This window comes from Melanotaenia boesemani, chromosome 3, assembly GCF_017639745.1.
Source record: "Melanotaenia boesemani isolate fMelBoe1 chromosome 3, fMelBoe1.pri, whole genome shotgun sequence".
Lineage (NCBI taxonomy): Eukaryota > Metazoa > Chordata > Actinopteri > Atheriniformes > Melanotaeniidae > Melanotaenia > Melanotaenia boesemani.
This window is the reverse complement of record NC_055684.1, coordinates 30001060-30019121: the sequence shown is the minus strand read 5'-3', so window position 1 is coordinate 30019121 and position 18062 is coordinate 30001060. Positions and strand designations below refer to the sequence as shown.

The window sequence follows — 18062 nt, the reverse complement described above, 5'->3', positions numbered from 1 at the left end:
ATGCTGAAGTTTAGACATTTTTGTTTACTTATCTTTCTTTTTCTCCCAGTTACAAGTGAAATGCCTCAGGGAAAAACTTTTTACTTTAATTTTTCTCCAGTTTCTCATTTCCTCACTGTGCAGCAACTGTAGCGGCCAGAAGAGATTAAAAACTCACCACCTGCCCTGACAGGCCTGGGGGGCCTTGTGGACCCTGCAGGGAGAAGTAAATATAGTACTATAAGGGACACACAGTATTTTCATGCGCAACATGAGGCTTTCAATGAATTTCATGAGAAAACACAAAAGCAGTTCTCCCTGGAGGGAAGCTGTGATTGACGGCAACACATACCACAGCTCCTGGGGGACCTGGTGGACCTGGCAGACCTGTGCTTCCCTGAGCACCGGGTGGACCCTGCAGAGAGGAGAAATAAACTCACTCACACTGCATATTTGTCATATAGCTCCAGTGTCTGGACTGCTGTATAACTGGATATGTGGACAATTGAATGTCTGGTTTAAAAGTGTAGCTGTCTTACCTGGACACCTATGCCTGCTTCTCCTTGATTACCCTGTGAAAAGAAAGTTGTTGTTTTAACATCTGCAAACAACCAAAGACTTTGTACATGCTGTAGATGGTAGCATAGAAAAATGTTGAAGACACAATTAATTCACCTTCACACCTTGTGGACCTGGCAGACCGGTGGGACCCATGGGGCCCTGATAAAAACATGTCATCAACATTTAAACTACTGCTGTTAAATGTTAATATGACTCTGTCAATATGTCTACTTTTTCATCCATGTCATACTTACAGTTGGTCCCCTCATGCCAGGATCTCCTGGGTTTCCCTAAAAGTAAAATTAATAAAGCCATGTTATAAAAACAAAATATAACTACAACAACACACATCTCACATTTTAAAGGAATAGTTTAACTCTTTTTTTTTTATCTAGCTGGCTTTCTTGCTAAGAGTTAAATAGAAATCAAATTTAGTTGGAAATCATAAAAAGATATGACTTCATGTCTGTTTTTATTTAGATTTTTAACAGGTGGTTGGGGTTTGCTGTTTTGAGGTGCTGGGTCTTGTGAAAAGTGTGATTTAATCCTTTAATGTCCAGCTTAACTATTGGGGAGAGCACAATTTAATCACTATATCTCATTAGAAATTTGTAGAATAACCTGACCGAGCCATCTCTACCGCTCCCTGTTCAGGAAAGTAAGCCCAATGTGAAAAGTGAGGACATTTTATTATATTATTTCATCAAATTGTTTAACTTCTAAATAAACAGTAGGTCATATCTTAACAATTTCTATAAAAAAATGTTTTCTTATCATTGTGCTAAGGAACTTAAAAGATACAGTGTGTAAATGAAAAGGATACCTTCAAGAAAAGTTGTTATTATAGTTTTGGGGAGTCCACTGATGACACTGTATTTAATGGTCCAGGATGTTGCTTTAAATGTTACGTTAAAGGTCACTGTAATGTGATTTATGGATTAAATAAATTAGATTACCAGGCTTGCCGCTTCTTATACTTAAAGCATCTTGGACTGTAGAGAAAAAAGGGTGTATCTGTTATAGTGAAGCTGAGGTGGAGGTTTTAAGCGGGGATGTCCGGTTCCGCATCGTGAAGGTTGCTGGCCTGCAGGTTTCAGGTGTTTCCTACTTCAACACACCTGACTCAGATTTATGGGTCATTGACAGGCTTGGGCAGAACGTGACAACAAACTCTTGGGGAGATCCGTTTAATTTGAATCAGGTGTGTTGAAGCAAGGAAACATCTGAAACCTGCAGCACAGCGGCCCTTGAAGACCGATGTTGGAAAAACGTGTCTTAGATTATTTAACAGCTACCACTAACAACTGCTATGCTGGCTTCAAAACATCTTTGGATCAAATATACACTAAAAATGTCTACCTCTCTCAGAAAATTCAAAATCAATGTTTTTCCTACAAGTAATTGTAGTGTCCTTAGCGAGACAGTGATCTTTTCTTTTAATTCTCAGCAAGAAAACAAAAAACAATAGGACCTTTCCCAAAGTGCAGATCTATTTCTTTAAAAAATATATTATTTGCATTGTATTAATTGATACACATGACACATACACACACACACACACAAATGTATTGTCAATATATATGTATATACACAACTCAAAAAGTTAGGGACATTCAACTTTTGCGTCCAATATACAGAAAAAGTAAAAAGTTAATGCTACACTGATATTACAGAATATCATGAATGTAGGACATTTAAGTAGAAACATTTTATGCTAATTCCTTCATTTCAGACAATTTATTGAGCCACATACTAAGAACAACGGTGGGTATACCACAACATAAAAATGTCAATGTATCAATAACTTATCATGTGTTAGGTTTGGTCTTGGTCTGATGTCTAAATGTGAACAATATAATGAAGCGAACTGTTTAGATACAAGCTGTAACTGAATCAGACAATTCAGTGGTTGATCATGGTTCAGACACTTTTTTTGGTTTCTCTGTGGTTAATCACCTTGTCATAAAAAGTTAGGGATATTGGGCTTGTTCAATGATGTCAGAATGAACCTAAAATATACTATAACCATTACAGGTGAACTTAATTGGATTTTTTCTAAAACTTTGAGTGCAAGTGTACAATTCTGCATTGTTTAAGTACTGTTTGCATGACATGCTGTTCTCTGATATGGTGGAAAACACAAAAATGAAGGAATTCCCATTACATGTATTTGCTTGAATGTCCTGCATTATATATTGTATATTCCACCTGAAAGTTAAATATTGATATTTAGGGTTAAGGGTTTTTAACAGCTGCATATTACCTTTTGTTTTTCACAAAAGGCTGTTTTCCATTTTTTCCTGCTTGAATTCTGTGTTTTATGTTTCCTCATTTTTTCCAGGGGGAGGGAGGCATCATGTGATGGACGTCTAAAATTTCAACAGTTCAATATGAAAATATTTTTTTCTTAAAGATATTATTTTCGCTAAAGAGGCCTTTATGACACAGTTGCTTGACAGGAAAGGGGGTCAGACAGAGCGGGAGATAACGTGAAGCAAAGGGCTCCAGGAGAGGATTTGAACCACAACACATCGAGGAGCTGCAGTTTTTGTATATATAAACTGGCTTCTCAGCCAGTTGAGCTTAATGCCATAGATATTTTACTTTTTAAAATTGTATATTTATTTAAGGCTCTCCTACAAGTAGTATTGTCAACATCAGCTATTTTTTCCCAGATCTTTAAAACAGCCTCCAGCTACAGCTCACACATTCAGGATAAACAAGTTTGATAGAGACTGCTCTCATTTTCTGACAACGCTCCTCCTTGTTTGTAACGCTTCAACAAAAAACTGAGGCAGATGTTTTTTTTTTTTCTAGAGTCACTTAAGGTAGCATTTCTTAATTTCTTGAACATCCCTGATGTTTCTGTTGGTCTCTAAGCCATCACTGATTTTCTGGGGGAGACTTGAGTCCTGCCAGCGCAGGTGATGTCAAACAGACCGGGGAGTGAGCTGCTCAAAATATATTTGACTCATGTTTATCTTTTCTTCTTCATTTGGCTCAGATACCAAAATAAACTGTAGGGAAAGCATATTACACCCTTATCTTTGCATATTCCACATTTTATAGTTATTATAGTTATTATTTATACTGTTATTCCATCCCAGTTTTGCACATGACAGTAATTATAGGGTCCTACTTGCCTCCCCATCGCTTCCCTACCGCTCACACACTGGAGTGAGCGGTAGGGAAGCGATGGGGCAATAACTCAGGAATAAAGGTGGAACTGCGAAGTTGTGTTAGGGTCAAGGACAGGAAAAATGGGCAACTCAAGGCCCCCTAAGTATAACACAACTTAAACTCTATATCAAAATACATTTTAACGTTTAATCCTAAATCCCATATAAAATTTTATATATATATATATATATATATATATATATATATATATATATATATATATTTATATTTGTTGATTTTTTTAAGTATGTGTGTGTGTGTCTGTGTATAATAATAATTTTAAAAAAAAATTGTTTTCAGCTACAGTACCAGTAAAAAAGTTGGACACACGTATGTCCAAATTTTTGACATAGTGTAAGAAAAGCCAATTTTCATAAATGTACAAAAACAAATGTGAGGACAACACAAACATGTGGTCAGCATTCAACACTTGCATGGTAAGCTCTGAAAATTTTGTGCTCTGCAAGGGATAAGCAGACAAACTCCATGCACAGCTGCATGCAAGATAACAGTAAGTACTATTTAAAGTTTCCTTCACCCCCACCCACCTCCAGACACTTACACATTCACACTGACACATACTATTGTACACTGGATACTGATGAGCGCTCTACCTCAGGATGTCATCCAAATTCCTTTCATCTACTCCAACAAATTAGTGATGTTTTAAAATTAATTTGAATTTTAATGTCAAAATTCAACTTTTGAGTTTGACAGAAACGCTTTGGGGACATTTTATGAGGAGCTGATCAAGGTCTGACTCTTATCCCAAACCTCAGCTCCCAGAGAAATATTTCCAATGCAAATGAATTAAGATTAAAGCAGTGAAATTTGCCTGGAAAGTAGATTGCAGGGTCTGCATGCTGGTGATAGGTTATTCTCCTTCTGTTACCCGTTTTAAACTACTTGCTGTGTATACCATAACCCTCAGGCATCTCTGGGACCTTTGTCCACTCCAGCCTGTATCTGATTACACAGTGACATCTTCTCCCAACCCTCCATCCTGCAGAACTCAAGCATGCCAGCCAGCAGCAGAGAACCTACCGGTCTGCCTAGAACTCCTGGGAACCCAGGCAAGCCCTGGAGAGGATAAAATACAAAGGAAAGGAGATGACAGTAGGGTGGGGGGACAGTTGTGTGGAGAACAGTGTTGAAATAGAGGAAAAACACAGAAAAGGAAATGGACAGAGATGAGACACACACAAGGAGAGGGAAGGAGACAAAGAGTGAGATGTTAGCTGCATAGCTGCAAAGGGATCAATTAAGCCATGGCACAAAAGGGGGGGGGGGTGCTCCAATTGCGTTGTGCTTGCAGCCAACCCAGTGATTTAACTCTGCAGATGAAGCCTAAAAGCAGACTGGGTTACTGGTTACTCACTGGTTGGCCTTGAGGACCAGCAGGCCCTGTTGAGCCCTGCTCCAACATGTCAGAAAGGAAAATAAGAAGTGTGAGGAAGTACTCTCAACTTGCCATGTTACTCACTTCTTCTCTACTTACATTTCCCAGGAGCTAAATATAAAATCATGAACGGCAGAATTTCTCTACAGTGTGTTTGGGCTGTTATCGATCAGTGTAAACATATCTTAAAGAAAAAATATAAAAATTCTGTCTTTTAACAGGACCTGTCTTAGTTCTGGTTGAATATTTTCAAAAAAGTTTATTATTTCTTCACTTTTTAATATTAACTCATTAAATTATGGTGAAAAGTACAAATATGTACTTAACTAGCGTATTCTATTAAAAAAGTATGCAAATGCTTTCATAATAAAAAACAAACAAAAAAAAAAAACTTACCAAGTCTGCTGAAACAAATGTTTATCATGTATTTACACCAGTCATTTACTTGTCAAGGTTTCTATGAAAATGTAGGATGACAGGACTGCGGGTATGAATTTCACTTCCACCACTTGGCACGCATCAGTAACTCTACTTACCGGTTTCCCATCCTGACCAGGTTTTCCTGGTTCTCCTGGTGCACCCTGCAATTAGAAAAATAGCTCAGCCCAACATGTGAAAATGTCAGCAATTACAACAATGAACACAATGAAAACTTTCCGCCAAAATCGGGGAGATTTACTTCTCTTGGAAAATAATTGGAAAATTATCTTTGCAAATTATAATAATATCAGCAAAATTCATAAGAGTTGCTTTTAAACATTAACACCAGAGATTCTTCAGAGAATTTGCAGACTATTCGGTCCAGACATTTTTCACAACTGCTGTTTGCATGAGGAGGAGATGCTCTCCTAGAGATATGCTGTCACAGAGTAAAACAGGAGGTAAAGTGTGCAGCATAGGTTAGGTTTAGTCTTATTAATCCCCAAAAGGGGAAATTGGGTACAATACAAATAGAAAATACAACAAAAATATTCAAGCTGGACTCTGCTATAGACCTTTGCATCAATGGTACCACAACACAACTTAAAGCTACCTTAACTACAACAATAATTATCAACACCAAATTCATACAAAGCACTTTACTTTACTTTGGACATCCCTGTGTTTTCTTTACAATACATCACAAATTGTGAATGGGGCTTCTTGATGACAGTATTTATACTGATATCAAGATACCAAGAAATCCAAAACAAACACAAGCAAAAGCTTTATTTACTACATAAATTGTAGTTCATACCAAAAAGGTGATCTCATGGCGGTTTGATCCCCCTATATTTAGTCGATAAGTCAGTCCAAGCCTGATATATGGTGGCCAGATATGAGCTTTAATAATCTTCTCATCTAAGCCGTGGAAAAACACATTTTTCTGAAAAATTGCAGCGCTGTTTATCTAAGAGAAATTCCAGTAGCTATAATCTTTGGTGGAAAATATGGGGAGTACCGGGATGTCCAGACCCTTTTCCGAGGAGAGAAAACAGAGTTGTTGACCTCAATGAATACTACAATATAATTTCATGGATATAATATGTGGTTAACTTTACTTCTCCAGTTCCACACACCTACAGCCCTCACACACAGTGTCTCTCTGAAAGTGTCAAGGGTAGTCAAGCTTTAGTAAATGGCTACTTTGCAAAGAACGCTAGATATAAAGTAAATTCATGTCAGTAGAAAAAAAACATATTTACAATTTCAAATTTTGTCTTCCATTTAATCTGAATTATAAATCTTCTTACCGTGAAGCCATCACGTCCTTTTTCTCCAAACTCTCCCTTGTCTCCTTTTTCACCCCGTGGTCCAACAAAACCCTGTAATACATATTGATAGAGCTTTTTTTAGATTAAGAAACATAATTTAATAGCCAGATATTCGTTTGCACTATATATGTAAATCTCACCCGATCTCCTTTGGATCCCAATAGTCCTGGAGCACCGGGCTCTCCCTTCTCTCCTGCCAGTCCTGGAGGACCTCTGAGTCCGGGGGAACCAACCAGTACCGAGTCAGCAGACGCTCCCTACAGGGAATTCATATATATACATTTTATACATATTAATTCCCTGTATATATATATATATATATGTGTGTGGAGTTTACCTTTTGACCTGGTGGACCTGCTGGTCCTGTTAATCCAGTTCGACCCTGAGAAATACAGGACATTCTCAGATGACAGTAAAAACTGTAAAAATGGACAAGATGTATTTATGTAACATAAACACTTACAGATTCTCCTTTGTCACCTTTCTCTCCTCTCTCACCCTACAGCAGACACATGTGATATGTACCATGTTAAGTACAAGGAAAAAAAAATCTGTTTTTCTTTCAGTATCCTTTTTCTACCTTCTCTCCTGGTCTTCCAGCCTCCCCGAGTTCACCTGCTCTTCCAGGAACACCAGGTATTCCTGGCTTACCAGGCTCTCCAGCAGGTCCCGGTGCACCCTCTGGTCCTCGTTCTCCAATGGCTCTTCCTGGAGGCCCAGTTGGTCCTATTGATCCTCTCTCCCCTTGTTCTCCTTTGGCCCCCCTCTCTCCTGATAAACCACGGACACCCTGATACAAAACACAGAAAAAAAAGAGGAGGATGTTTCAACGGAGTGGCATCTTAGTCAGTGTTCAAACAAAATGCTTCAGTTGGACTTTTTTTCATAATTTTACTGTAAGTCTTTACACTTACATCTGCACCAGCTGGGCCTCTCGGTCCTGATTCGCCCCTGTCTCCCTTTGCACCCTTCTCTGTCTCTGGCACAACAGGAACCAGTATTGTGTCCTTTCTGTCCACAACCACCTTCAGATCAGACACCTGCAATGAAATGGAAGGGTTTCACACCTTTCAGCAGCAGATGACTGTCTGTGAAATGCTTCAGACCTCTGATAAAAGCAGGTCATAGCAAATTCATGTCAGCAGCTTCAAAATAGCTCACGGCTACTGTAATTGGTATCACGTTCACATGCTGAGCCCAGAAATGTAGAGTCTGAATGTTATTTCAGAAAACATCTGGCCAGAAATCCTCCAATAATATGTGTGAGGATATATACAGTAAATACTGGAATCCATGTGAAAGTGGCAGCTCTTTCAATCCAGAATAACATTTTTAATTTTATAACAAGATACTGATGTAAGAAACAATAAATGAAAAGCTGTAAATGGTATAATGACATTTGCAAGAAAAAAATGGACAAAATGCACTTAGCAGAAGTACTAGGCAAATTTCCATTAGCAAGACCATAATGCTAAAATATTTATTTATAGTGATCTATTATAGATGCATGAGTAAGACTATTAAGACAATTGTATTACAAACTGAGTTAATGGCCTGGCTGTACATGACTCCAACAGAAATCTGTCAGTCTGTCTATATGTCTTTGACATCCTTTTGACAGTCCACGTACCTGAATGCCAATGCTTGCAAGAGCTTTTTGTACATCCTGGTTATAGAAACACACAAACACATACACATTATTAAAAAGTGATGCAGAAATGTGTAAAGTACTGATAATTAAGAATTTATTGATAAGTAGTGAGCTGTTATTATACCACTGCTGTCCCAGGTTTACCCGGAGCCCCATCCTCTCCAGGGTCTCCCTGCCAGTAACAAAACATCAAGGGGTCAACACAGATCATGTGAAACTCCACGTCACACTTTCACCATATCAGGGATTAAGTTAGACTTACAGCTTCACCTTTAAGGCCAGTTAAACCTCTTTCTCCCTGGAACAAGAAAGAAAGTAAAAAAAATTATGCTGAGAGATTTCTGATTGAGAGCGAACAATTAAAACAGCTGCTACTCACACGGGCTCCCACAGCTCCTGGAATTCCAGGGACCCCCTAAAGGACAGGGAAAAAAATTATAAAAACATAAATAATACTCTGGGAGGGATGCATCTGAAAGAGAGCAGTGTGGATAAAACACATTGCTGCTACCTCATAAGGAAGAGTGATTGTTATTTGCATTGCAACTGGGGTTTCTGTCAAATTACTTTCCGTAAGATAAAAGTAAAAAAGGACATTGTGTTTATTATAGATATAGTAGTGACAGGGTGAGCTGTGATATGTTCATAAGTAATGTAATTAAGTCAGTATACTGAGGCGTCATGTGGACTCACAGGCGTTCCTGGAGGCCCCTGTGGACCTGGGATCGGTGTAGCTTCAACTCCTTTTACATACACAACCTGAGGGAGATTGCATGGATTAGTACAAATGTCAATGTTTTTGTGTCATTATTCCAAAGTCTGTGTTACTCGCACCTGCCCAGGAGGCCCAATGCTGCCAGGCAGTCCAGAAGGTCCTGGGGGACCAGAAGGTCCTATAGGCCCAGACGGACCACGGTCCCCTTTCTGACCATCACGGCCCTGAAAGTCAAATGCAAACATATAACTGAGTTTCACTCTTCATAAGGTTACTTCCTACTGCATTACAGTGCAGGCTGAGCTATAAAATCAAAGCAGGTGGCTGCTGCCACCCCTTCACTGATGTTCAAGAGATAATTAATATGAATTTGCACATGAAAACAGCACTCTGACATTTGGCGCCCCTCTGGATTTCTCTCAGAAGTGGCTCCCCTTAAAGGCTAAGCTTGATCATTAGGAGCTGGAACCTATATGGCTGCTTCTAAGAAGCCTATTGATTCAGCACAGCATGAGAGTGTGATGTCAATGTCACAGTAAATACCGCTGATAAATAGACATTTGAGGGGGGAAAGTGATGAGTGGAAGAAAAAACTCATGCAGACTGAAGACCTGAGGAGCAACAAGAGGATAGGGTGTAGAAACAAACTATCAGTAAAAGCATGTTAGAGGAGTAATCATATGATAGAAATTTGGCTAAACTGACATCTCTTCCAGCTGCTCCAGCTTCTCCTTTGTCACCCTGTAGATTAGAAATAGCAGAAATACACATACAATGAGAACAAGCTTCAAAAATAATGCTGCACATTTAAACTTTTCTTTGTTTTAGTCTAATCTGAATGTAGAAAAGCAGCATTATAAACAGCAACTTTTCATGACATCTCTTCTAAAAAGTTATTACAAATTTAAAATAGCAAAAACCCTGCTATGGGTGAACTAAGCCGAACTGTGTAACCCTAAACAGACTCAATTTTATTCTGCTAATGCAAGATAGTCACACAGACTGATAACAACCACAGACCTTTCTCCCATCTTCACCTGGCACTCCATCTTCACCCTGTGAGACAAAACAAAACACATTACAAACTTAATAATGACCAGTCGACTGTAGGAGCACTCAGTTCCGCCACTTTGGTGACTCACTTAAGACAGCTATTGTACAGCAGAGCCTGTAATACATGAGCACAGTTTCTGATCGGAAAACATCATTCACAGATTCAGAATACCAAGGCCATTACCAGTGAGAGCATAACACAGAGGGAATGTAGAGAAAAAAAAAAACATACATAATTCACAATATTCACACTCATTCTGAGCACAATCAGTATCACTGTCAGCCACGTCCCTCTTAAAATGCAGAATCTGTTACACCTGACTGAATCAGAAAATGAGATTATATTTATTACTGAAAGTTACCATTTTGCCAGGAAGGCCAGGTTTTCCATCTTCACCTGCTTTTCCCTGAAATATAACAAGACTCATTAGAGAATATATTTCTGAAGGCATTAACAGAGTAGTGAGAAAAATGATGGGCACACATGACATAAAATGAATAATTTTTTTATGTGATGCAGTATACTCACAGGTGTTCCTGGATTCCCTGGAGGACCAACAGATCCCTGGGGACCCTGTTCCCCTCTTAGTCCAGGTAATCCCTAGTTAGAACAAACCAACAATTATCATAGAAAATTTTGCAACCACAGTTAAAATTCATAGCTCAGCTATTAAAAAAAGGAAAAGAAAAATGCAAAGGAATTTCTGTCAAAAATGGCATTTCCAGGTGGATTTAGATGTACTGCAGAGCTGCAATGTGCCTCCTAGCAAGAAACTCACAGTTGATCAACTGTAAGTTTCAAGCAATTCATAACCTCAAGAATAATTACAATAGTCAATATTACATAACAGTCTCCAGTGAAATCAAACTAGCCTGGAGACATCTTTCCCCACAGCTGGCTTATGCAACAGGCCACAGGAGTAAAGAGTAGATTTTAACATTTACACAGTGCCCTCTGCAGCATGTACACCTTCAGTACACACAGACTGCAAATCAGAGGAAGATATTCAACACACTGAAGTCCCATGACTAAAGAAAACAAGAAAACATTTGCTTTCAAATGATTTATGATAATTAAGACAACTCTGAGTCTAGTACAATCCTACAAAGAACCATGACATTACTGGAAAAGTGAGACTTACATCTCTCCCAGAGTCTCCCTGTTTCCCAGGATCACCCTGTATCACAATAAATAAAAAAAAAATAAAAAAAAAACAATAAAACAGCTGAACACATGGGTACATATGTGGGGTTTATAGTTCTGACAAATATATAAAAAACTGAGGTACCCTTTGTCCAGGAGGTCCAGGAGCACCTACTTTACCATCCAGACCGGGACGCCCATCTAGGCCAGATGCTCCTCTTTCTCCCTGAGCACAGAGTTAGATGATTTTATCTTTATAGTTATCTGACAGCAAAGACAGATGAAATTTTCCTATGAAGCTTTATGCCAGTCTCTTTGCATTTCATCCCACTGGGAATCCGCTTCGGAGAAACAGAATCTGATGGAATCAAGGACACAGAGACCTGCCACTCACTAGAAACAGCAATATCCTACTAAGTTATTTTCTACCATCTTGATAAAATTACATGAACCAGTTGAGCATGGTGCAGCGCAGTTGCACATATCGATTGCAAACCTTGTCTCCAGGTGCTCCTCTTTCTCCAGTGTCACCCTGGAAGCATTAAAAGTGAAACTGACATTAATATTTTTAAAAGGCAATGTGATGCTTATAGATATAGTTATGTGAACTAAAGCAGAGAGTAAACTCACTCTTACGCCTGCGGGCCCCCGTGTTCCCTCTGGACCCTTTATAGGCAGCAGGGAAAGAACAAAAAGCCAGAGAGGATCATCAGTCATGCGCAGCAAATCCACACAGAAAGGGGTTGATGCACATATAAATGCATTTATAGCATCAGGAAATATCAGATGACCAGGAAAGCATTTACAAATTGCAAGAATGAAGTGGACTCACTCGCAGGCCTGGAGCTCCGGGAGTCCCTGATTCGCCTTTCTGACCTTTGCTGCCATGCTCTCCTGGGTCGCCAGCATCACCCTGGGGAGTGCAATGAGTTGTCCTGTCAGCTGCAGTACCTCTTTTTTATGCAATTAACTCACATTTTAGTCCAACTTGTGAGTTGTATTTCCTTTTTATTGCCTGTACTTTATTGTGCATAGATGCAGAAAAACACTGTAAAAACATAACCTTCTCTCCTCTCTCTCCTTTCAGCTGGCCCTGGATGTCAGCCTGTTGACAAAAAAACATGGAGGATCAGAATTAGCTCTGCATCCTCTGTGCTATCAGTTAGATTGTAAACAGTACAGTCAGTGTTATAAGATAATAAAGACCCTAATCATTTCCTGAACAAAATCGAGACAGCTGTTGAGACAACTTAAATAGATTTTTGACAAACTTACCACTTTTCCTGGTGGTCCCGGAGGCCCTTGAGGTCCCTTATAGGAGAGTGGGAAGTGTGTGAAGCCGGTGAGTTTCAAACTTAAGATACATGAGTAGCTTGTAAAATGAAAACAGAAAGCAAACCTGCTCTCCTTTCTCTCCTCTCGGTCCAGCAGGTCCAGGGCTGCCCTGCGATCGAACACAGATCAATAAAGATGCTGAGTAGCCAACCTTCCTCTCGGTTTCCTCTCTCATGGCTTCAGTCAGATAGAACAAGAGCATATTGAAAAGCTGTCTGTGCAATGAAACATAAATGTGTCTCTCACATTTCGTCCATGCTCTCCTGGGTCTCCCATGTCTCCTTTCTCTCCTGGTCGTCCTGGCTGACCAGCCAGTCCCTGAGCGTGCAGTAAATAAAACTGTTTGTTAGCTGGACTTGATGTAACTTGGCAGCTTTAAAGTTTTAATGTGACAGCTGAACTAAAAGTAATGTCATACTCGTAACCCTCTTTCTCCTGGTTTCCCTGGAAGTCCAGATTCTCCCTGGTGAAAAAGAAAAAAATTCTATAAGAACAATTCATGAAAAACATATAACTTAATTTTAGTCAATAGTTACATTTATGAAAAAAATATGAAAATTGGGACAGTATTTGAGCAAAGCACAGATACTCACAGGCGTGCCCTCATCACCCTTGTCTCCTTTCTCTCCCTATAAAACAGGTATAGTTCAGAAAAGGCAACATAAACACAGAGGAGGAAAACACAGCAGTCCCTCTTATTGTGCTGAAAGGGAATTTGCTTTTACCCCTGAAATGTCATCATAAGAAACAGACGCATGTTGGAAAGAATACAAAAGGACTCATATTCTATAACATAATTATTTCATCTCCAGAGTAAACACCATCACAGCTTGACTGCTCAAATCTGACTGATAAGACTGAATCATCACCCAGTCCCACTGACATTAGCTGTAGTGAATAACACCAAACTCTTAATGAAGATACTATAAAGAGTAAAAGTAATGAGAGATGATGCATGATGGAGGATCAGCGTCCACTTGTGGGGCAGGCCTGGTTAATGAAAATTTGATTATCTGCAGCAGTCCATGAGGGTTTGTGGGCCAAAAATCTGTAATCACTGTGGTGACTAGGTATATGCAATAATTAATTCAATTAAAGGGAAACAAAAACCATCCCATAAATACCACAACTTAGTCACACATGTAGTCCACTTTACTTTTCAGTCATTCCTGGAAAGTATCCAGATCAAATACACAAATCTGACCTCTTTTCCTGGGAGACCAGGCTTTCCTGGGATTCCTGGACGCCCATTTTCTCCTTGCTCTCCTGGTTCACCTGGGTCTCCCTAAAAAAAAAAAAAGCAGAGAAAAATACTGGTTTAACAACAAAGCAGGTGCAAATGAACAGAAATGATAAAGAAGACACCAAAGGCCCCTCACCTTGGCACCTGGTCGTCCACTAATACCAGGAAGACCCTGAGGGAAAAGCATATTTTTATGCATTTGTGGTTGGACTGGTTTAGAGGCATGACTTAGGCAAACAGGTGGCACAGAGAAGCATTTCATGAATAAAGAATGTTTTGTCAGGGATTTATCACAGCAGCTGTAAACATGATAAAACTCACTCGCTCTCCTGGTTCCCCTTTAGATCCACCAGCATCTGACCCTCCTGAACCTGGAGCACCCTTTGGAGTTTCAGAGCAGTGAATTTCAGTTTGATACTCACAGAAATGTTATTACATTCCATACTAGAGAAAGTACCATGAAAGAATATATGAATGTAAATGTGAGTGTGAACGCTGAATCCTGTAAGATAAATATCTTGTTTCAACTTGAATTATTATTTGAATTTGTATTAGATGAGTGTTCTACATTAGACTGCTAAACTTGAAATATTGTAATATAACAACAGTTAAAGCAGAAGCATCTCATAAGAAGATGGAAAGAGTTCAGAATATGAGGAACTGAGAAGGTAAACATAATGAAAAGCACAGAATATTGTATTGTAATAACGGTGTTGCTTGAAAAGGTGCACAAGATTAAGACATGCATGTATGGTGAAATGTTTCTTGGAAGATGTGAGTTGATATAAGTTGAACTTTGCTTCAGTCTATGATGAAACCGGTGCAGCTGTGGGTTCTGAGTGTTCACTGCGTTGCCATACTTTGGCCTTGCCAAAATGTTTGGCATGATGGCTAAAAAAAATCCCATTGTAAGAAAAAGGAGAAGTTTTCCTATATTTTGATTATAAAATTATGCTTATAGTCCAAAGATTTTGGACACATGAAAATGGTGTTTTCTGCTTAATCTTCTGTCTTCTTCCATTCTTTCAGCCAGTCCCTTCACTCCTGCTCAAACATTCCCCCCCATACAAACCCATAATAAACTCTGAATTTCACTGAATCTGATCTTTGAAAGTGATTTTTTTTCTCAACTATTGAAGATATGAAAAAATCTCAATGTCAGATGTTTAGTTTTCGTGTGAATGTTTTGAGTTTGAATGATGTCTGCAGGTGAATTTCTGTGGAAGAATATAGATCTTGAATTTGAGTATGTTTTGAAGGGGCTATGAATATTTCATCAATTGAAACAAATGAGCTGAACATTTTAGTGTTTGAATTGTTTCTATATATTAAACTATAGAAACTTCAAAGGAAAAAAAAAGAAGAATGAAGAAACAGGATCACCAAAGTGATACAATGCAGTGGTTGCTCACTCTCTCTCCTTTTTGTCCCAATACTCCCTTCTCTCCTCTTTGACCATCAAGACCAGCCAGGCCTCGTTCACCCTGTAGGAAAATCAGGAAAGAAGGAAACCCATCAACTATCAGCAAGATCCACTTAAAACCTGTGTAAGAACTTGAGTTTTATATCTTACCTGTTCTCCTTTCTTTCCTGGTAAACCTGTGGCCTGCATGATTTAAATAAAATGGTGACAACTAGTCATCATGTACCTAAACTTTATGGACATTAAAAGGAGAGATGAAATAATAATATTCTTATATCTGAATGCTCACACTTCTGCCAGGCTCTCCTCGTGCACCTTCATTTCCCTGGAAACAGACACATTCACTTGATTTTTGTTTGGAGATTCATTGCATCAACAGTGGAATCACGTTCCTCTTGACCTGCTGCTTCTCTTATGATTTAGATTAATTAAATCAGTCTCACCTTTTCTCCTGGTGGTCCGCTGGGTCCCGGTAAACCCTGGTTATAAATGAAAACACTCATTCATTACAGTCCCTGTGCACATCGTGCAACAAATATGAAAGAAACAGACCCACAAATGTCATTAGCCATTAATACACAGCAGCCTGCCACTCACTCTCAGCCCAGGTGTTCCTCCAATCCCTGCCTTCCCTGGGTCCCCCTGAGAAGACAATATCATTCAGGCAACTTTGCAAGATCTCTTTCAGACAAAAGATAAATAAAATAAACAAATATTGCTTCACTCACTCTCTCCCCAGGCTCGCCAGCTGGTCCTCTCTCACCCTACAAAGATGCAAAGGATCAGATTCATTTTAAGCTTTCAAGTGAAAACTGCTCCACATGATGAGTGACGAGTGACAATGATGAGTGATCCCACAGAAAACATGCTACACTATTTTGATGCCGCTGTTTTCACAGCAACTGTAAGACCCTCTAACTTGCACGTACAACCATAACTTAGGTAAACAAACAGCTGAGCACAATTTGATGACATCACATGAGAAATCGGCATCAAAGGAGAAAATAAATGAAACCTTCAGTCTATGTTCAGACATGAGTCTGTGGTGTATCATTACTGCACTGAAAGAGCTGATGAGTCTTATTTATTATTACTTTTCTATCCGGAAAAAATAACACAACCTAATGCTGTGACTGTGAATATGGTAGAATGACTCATTCTGCAGGCACACACGTGTTCACAGACATGTGTATGTACGTGACTAGTATGATGGGACTCACCCTGTCTCCCTGTGATCCAGGCTCACCCGGCTGTCCTCGGTCGCCCTGCCAAGATAAAAATAGTGGCAGAAGTCAAGTTTCTTTTCAGGTCTTACAACAGAAATAACTTCTGTTAGCTTTATCTTACCTTGCTGCCAAATTCACCAGCAGGCCCACGGGAACCCTGAACAACATGAGAAAAACGCTTAAACCTAAATTTATCAATTCCACTGAGGCAGCTGAAAACTCAATTTGTTTAATAATGTGTTTGTCAGTTATTTAGAAGGATATTGAAAAAATGTCATTGATTCAGTTCAGCTGGCAAATGAATTGGACCTGGGATTAAGAACAGACTAATCTAGCTGTGGGTAAAGCCTCCATATTGCTTTTTAGTCGCCAACTGTTCCTGAATTGTAATACACAGGAGCAAAGTAATGAATTTGACAAGCATGGCTTCATTCACCTGGGCTAAAAATTTTAAGACATAATGTTTTGCTTTTTTGTTCTATACTGTTTATACCCACTGTTTGGTTAATCTGGTGAAATCTGGTGTACAATAAATTACCTCATTTACTGCACAATTGCAGCCAGTTGTCAATCAGAAATAAACTTTTACAAATTAATTTGAAAAACTGGGTCACATTCCCTATATGTGTCATAACTATATCATGAAATCATGTGAACACAAAACCATTTCTGTGCTCTGTAGGACAGTATGAGGGTCAGTCACTGAACCAGACAGGTCCAAATAGGTGTTGGATTGTGTAGCAGATGTGGGTTTTACCAGTGTTGTCTGGGATTTGCTGCAAAAACCAGATATATCAACATAATGTACCATCTGCAATCCTCCACAGCTATGAAGCTGCCCTACCTTGTCCCCAGGCTCTCCTTGCTTTCCTGGAGGTCCTGGCAACCCAACAGCATCATCCCCCTCAAAAACAAAGAGTAGTCATCAGTTTGAAATAAATACTTCATGTTACTCACTCAGAAACCACTCACAAACTGAATCAATCTCCTGCTACCTTTTCTCCTTTCCTGCCCTCTGCTCCTATTGGTCCTCTAGGACCTTGAGCCCCTGGAGCTCCAGAAATACCCTGATAATAGAAGAAGCAATTAGAAAATGCAAAATATAACCCATTTGCAGACAAAGATTACCTGCTAACTTAGCTTGTCAGCACATTGCCACTGATTGACAGTTCTTACAGGGGAGCCCTTCTCGCCCTTCACAGCCACCCCACTGCCTACTCCTGGTGGTCCCTGTCAGCAAAGAGAGATAAGAGCTGAGACATTTTTTCTTGTGTCTTCCTCGGGATATTTCTGCTGTGAAAGAACATGTTTCTGATGGTGTGACTTACCCTCTCTCCTGGGCTGCCCTTATCTCCCTGTGGGAATGAGCAGGAGGAGATGCATTGAGACAAAAGAACAA

General features: G+C 39.3%; 1 protein-coding gene across 3 annotated transcripts in view; it reads right to left on the bottom strand.

Annotated features, from left to right (window-relative positions):
* The window catches only part of col7a1 (collagen, type VII, alpha 1), a 65108-nt gene that overhangs the window by 23018 nt on the left and 24028 nt on the right, over positions 1–18062 (bottom strand). For all 3 annotated transcript variants that reach the window (XR_006009800.1, XM_041981046.1, XM_041981045.1), the window contains exons 37-85: positions 17992–18018; positions 17840–17893; positions 17659–17730; positions 17508–17567; positions 16785–16820; positions 16658–16702; positions 16166–16201; positions 16035–16079; positions 15881–15916; positions 15727–15762; positions 15588–15620; positions 15427–15498; positions 14336–14395; positions 14151–14186; positions 13976–14056; positions 13365–13400; positions 13190–13234; positions 13018–13089; positions 12836–12880; positions 12712–12747; positions 12500–12541; positions 12269–12349; positions 12067–12102; positions 11933–11968; positions 11582–11662; positions 11435–11470; positions 10822–10893; positions 10655–10699; positions 10260–10295; positions 9945–9980; positions 9359–9463; positions 9218–9283; positions 8904–8939; positions 8787–8822; positions 8649–8696; positions 8504–8539; positions 7788–7913; positions 7454–7663; positions 7337–7372; positions 7211–7255; positions 7014–7130; positions 6853–6924; positions 5656–5700; positions 4765–4800; positions 795–830; positions 655–699; positions 519–551; positions 332–394; positions 158–193 (exon numbers count right to left, since the gene is read on the bottom strand). Coding sequence is in view for 2 of the 3 variants with exons in the window: in XM_041981046.1 (XP_041836980.1) it covers positions 158–193; positions 332–394; positions 519–551; positions 655–699; positions 795–830; positions 4765–4800; positions 5656–5700; positions 6853–6924; positions 7014–7130; positions 7211–7255; positions 7337–7372; positions 7454–7663; positions 7788–7913; positions 8504–8539; positions 8649–8696; positions 8787–8822; positions 8904–8939; positions 9218–9283; positions 9359–9463; positions 9945–9980; positions 10260–10295; positions 10655–10699; positions 10822–10893; positions 11435–11470; positions 11582–11662; positions 11933–11968; positions 12067–12102; positions 12269–12349; positions 12500–12541; positions 12712–12747; positions 12836–12880; positions 13018–13089; positions 13190–13234; positions 13365–13400; positions 13976–14056; positions 14151–14186; positions 14336–14395; positions 15427–15498; positions 15588–15620; positions 15727–15762; positions 15881–15916; positions 16035–16079; positions 16166–16201; positions 16658–16702; positions 16785–16820; positions 17508–17567; positions 17659–17730; positions 17840–17893; positions 17992–18018 (2691 nt within the window). In the remaining variant the exon portion in view is untranslated. The remainder of the gene's footprint in view (positions 1–157; positions 194–331; positions 395–518; positions 552–654; positions 700–794; positions 831–4764; positions 4801–5655; positions 5701–6852; positions 6925–7013; positions 7131–7210; positions 7256–7336; positions 7373–7453; positions 7664–7787; positions 7914–8503; positions 8540–8648; positions 8697–8786; positions 8823–8903; positions 8940–9217; positions 9284–9358; positions 9464–9944; positions 9981–10259; positions 10296–10654; positions 10700–10821; positions 10894–11434; positions 11471–11581; positions 11663–11932; positions 11969–12066; positions 12103–12268; positions 12350–12499; positions 12542–12711; positions 12748–12835; positions 12881–13017; positions 13090–13189; positions 13235–13364; positions 13401–13975; positions 14057–14150; positions 14187–14335; positions 14396–15426; positions 15499–15587; positions 15621–15726; positions 15763–15880; positions 15917–16034; positions 16080–16165; positions 16202–16657; positions 16703–16784; positions 16821–17507; positions 17568–17658; positions 17731–17839; positions 17894–17991; positions 18019–18062) is intronic.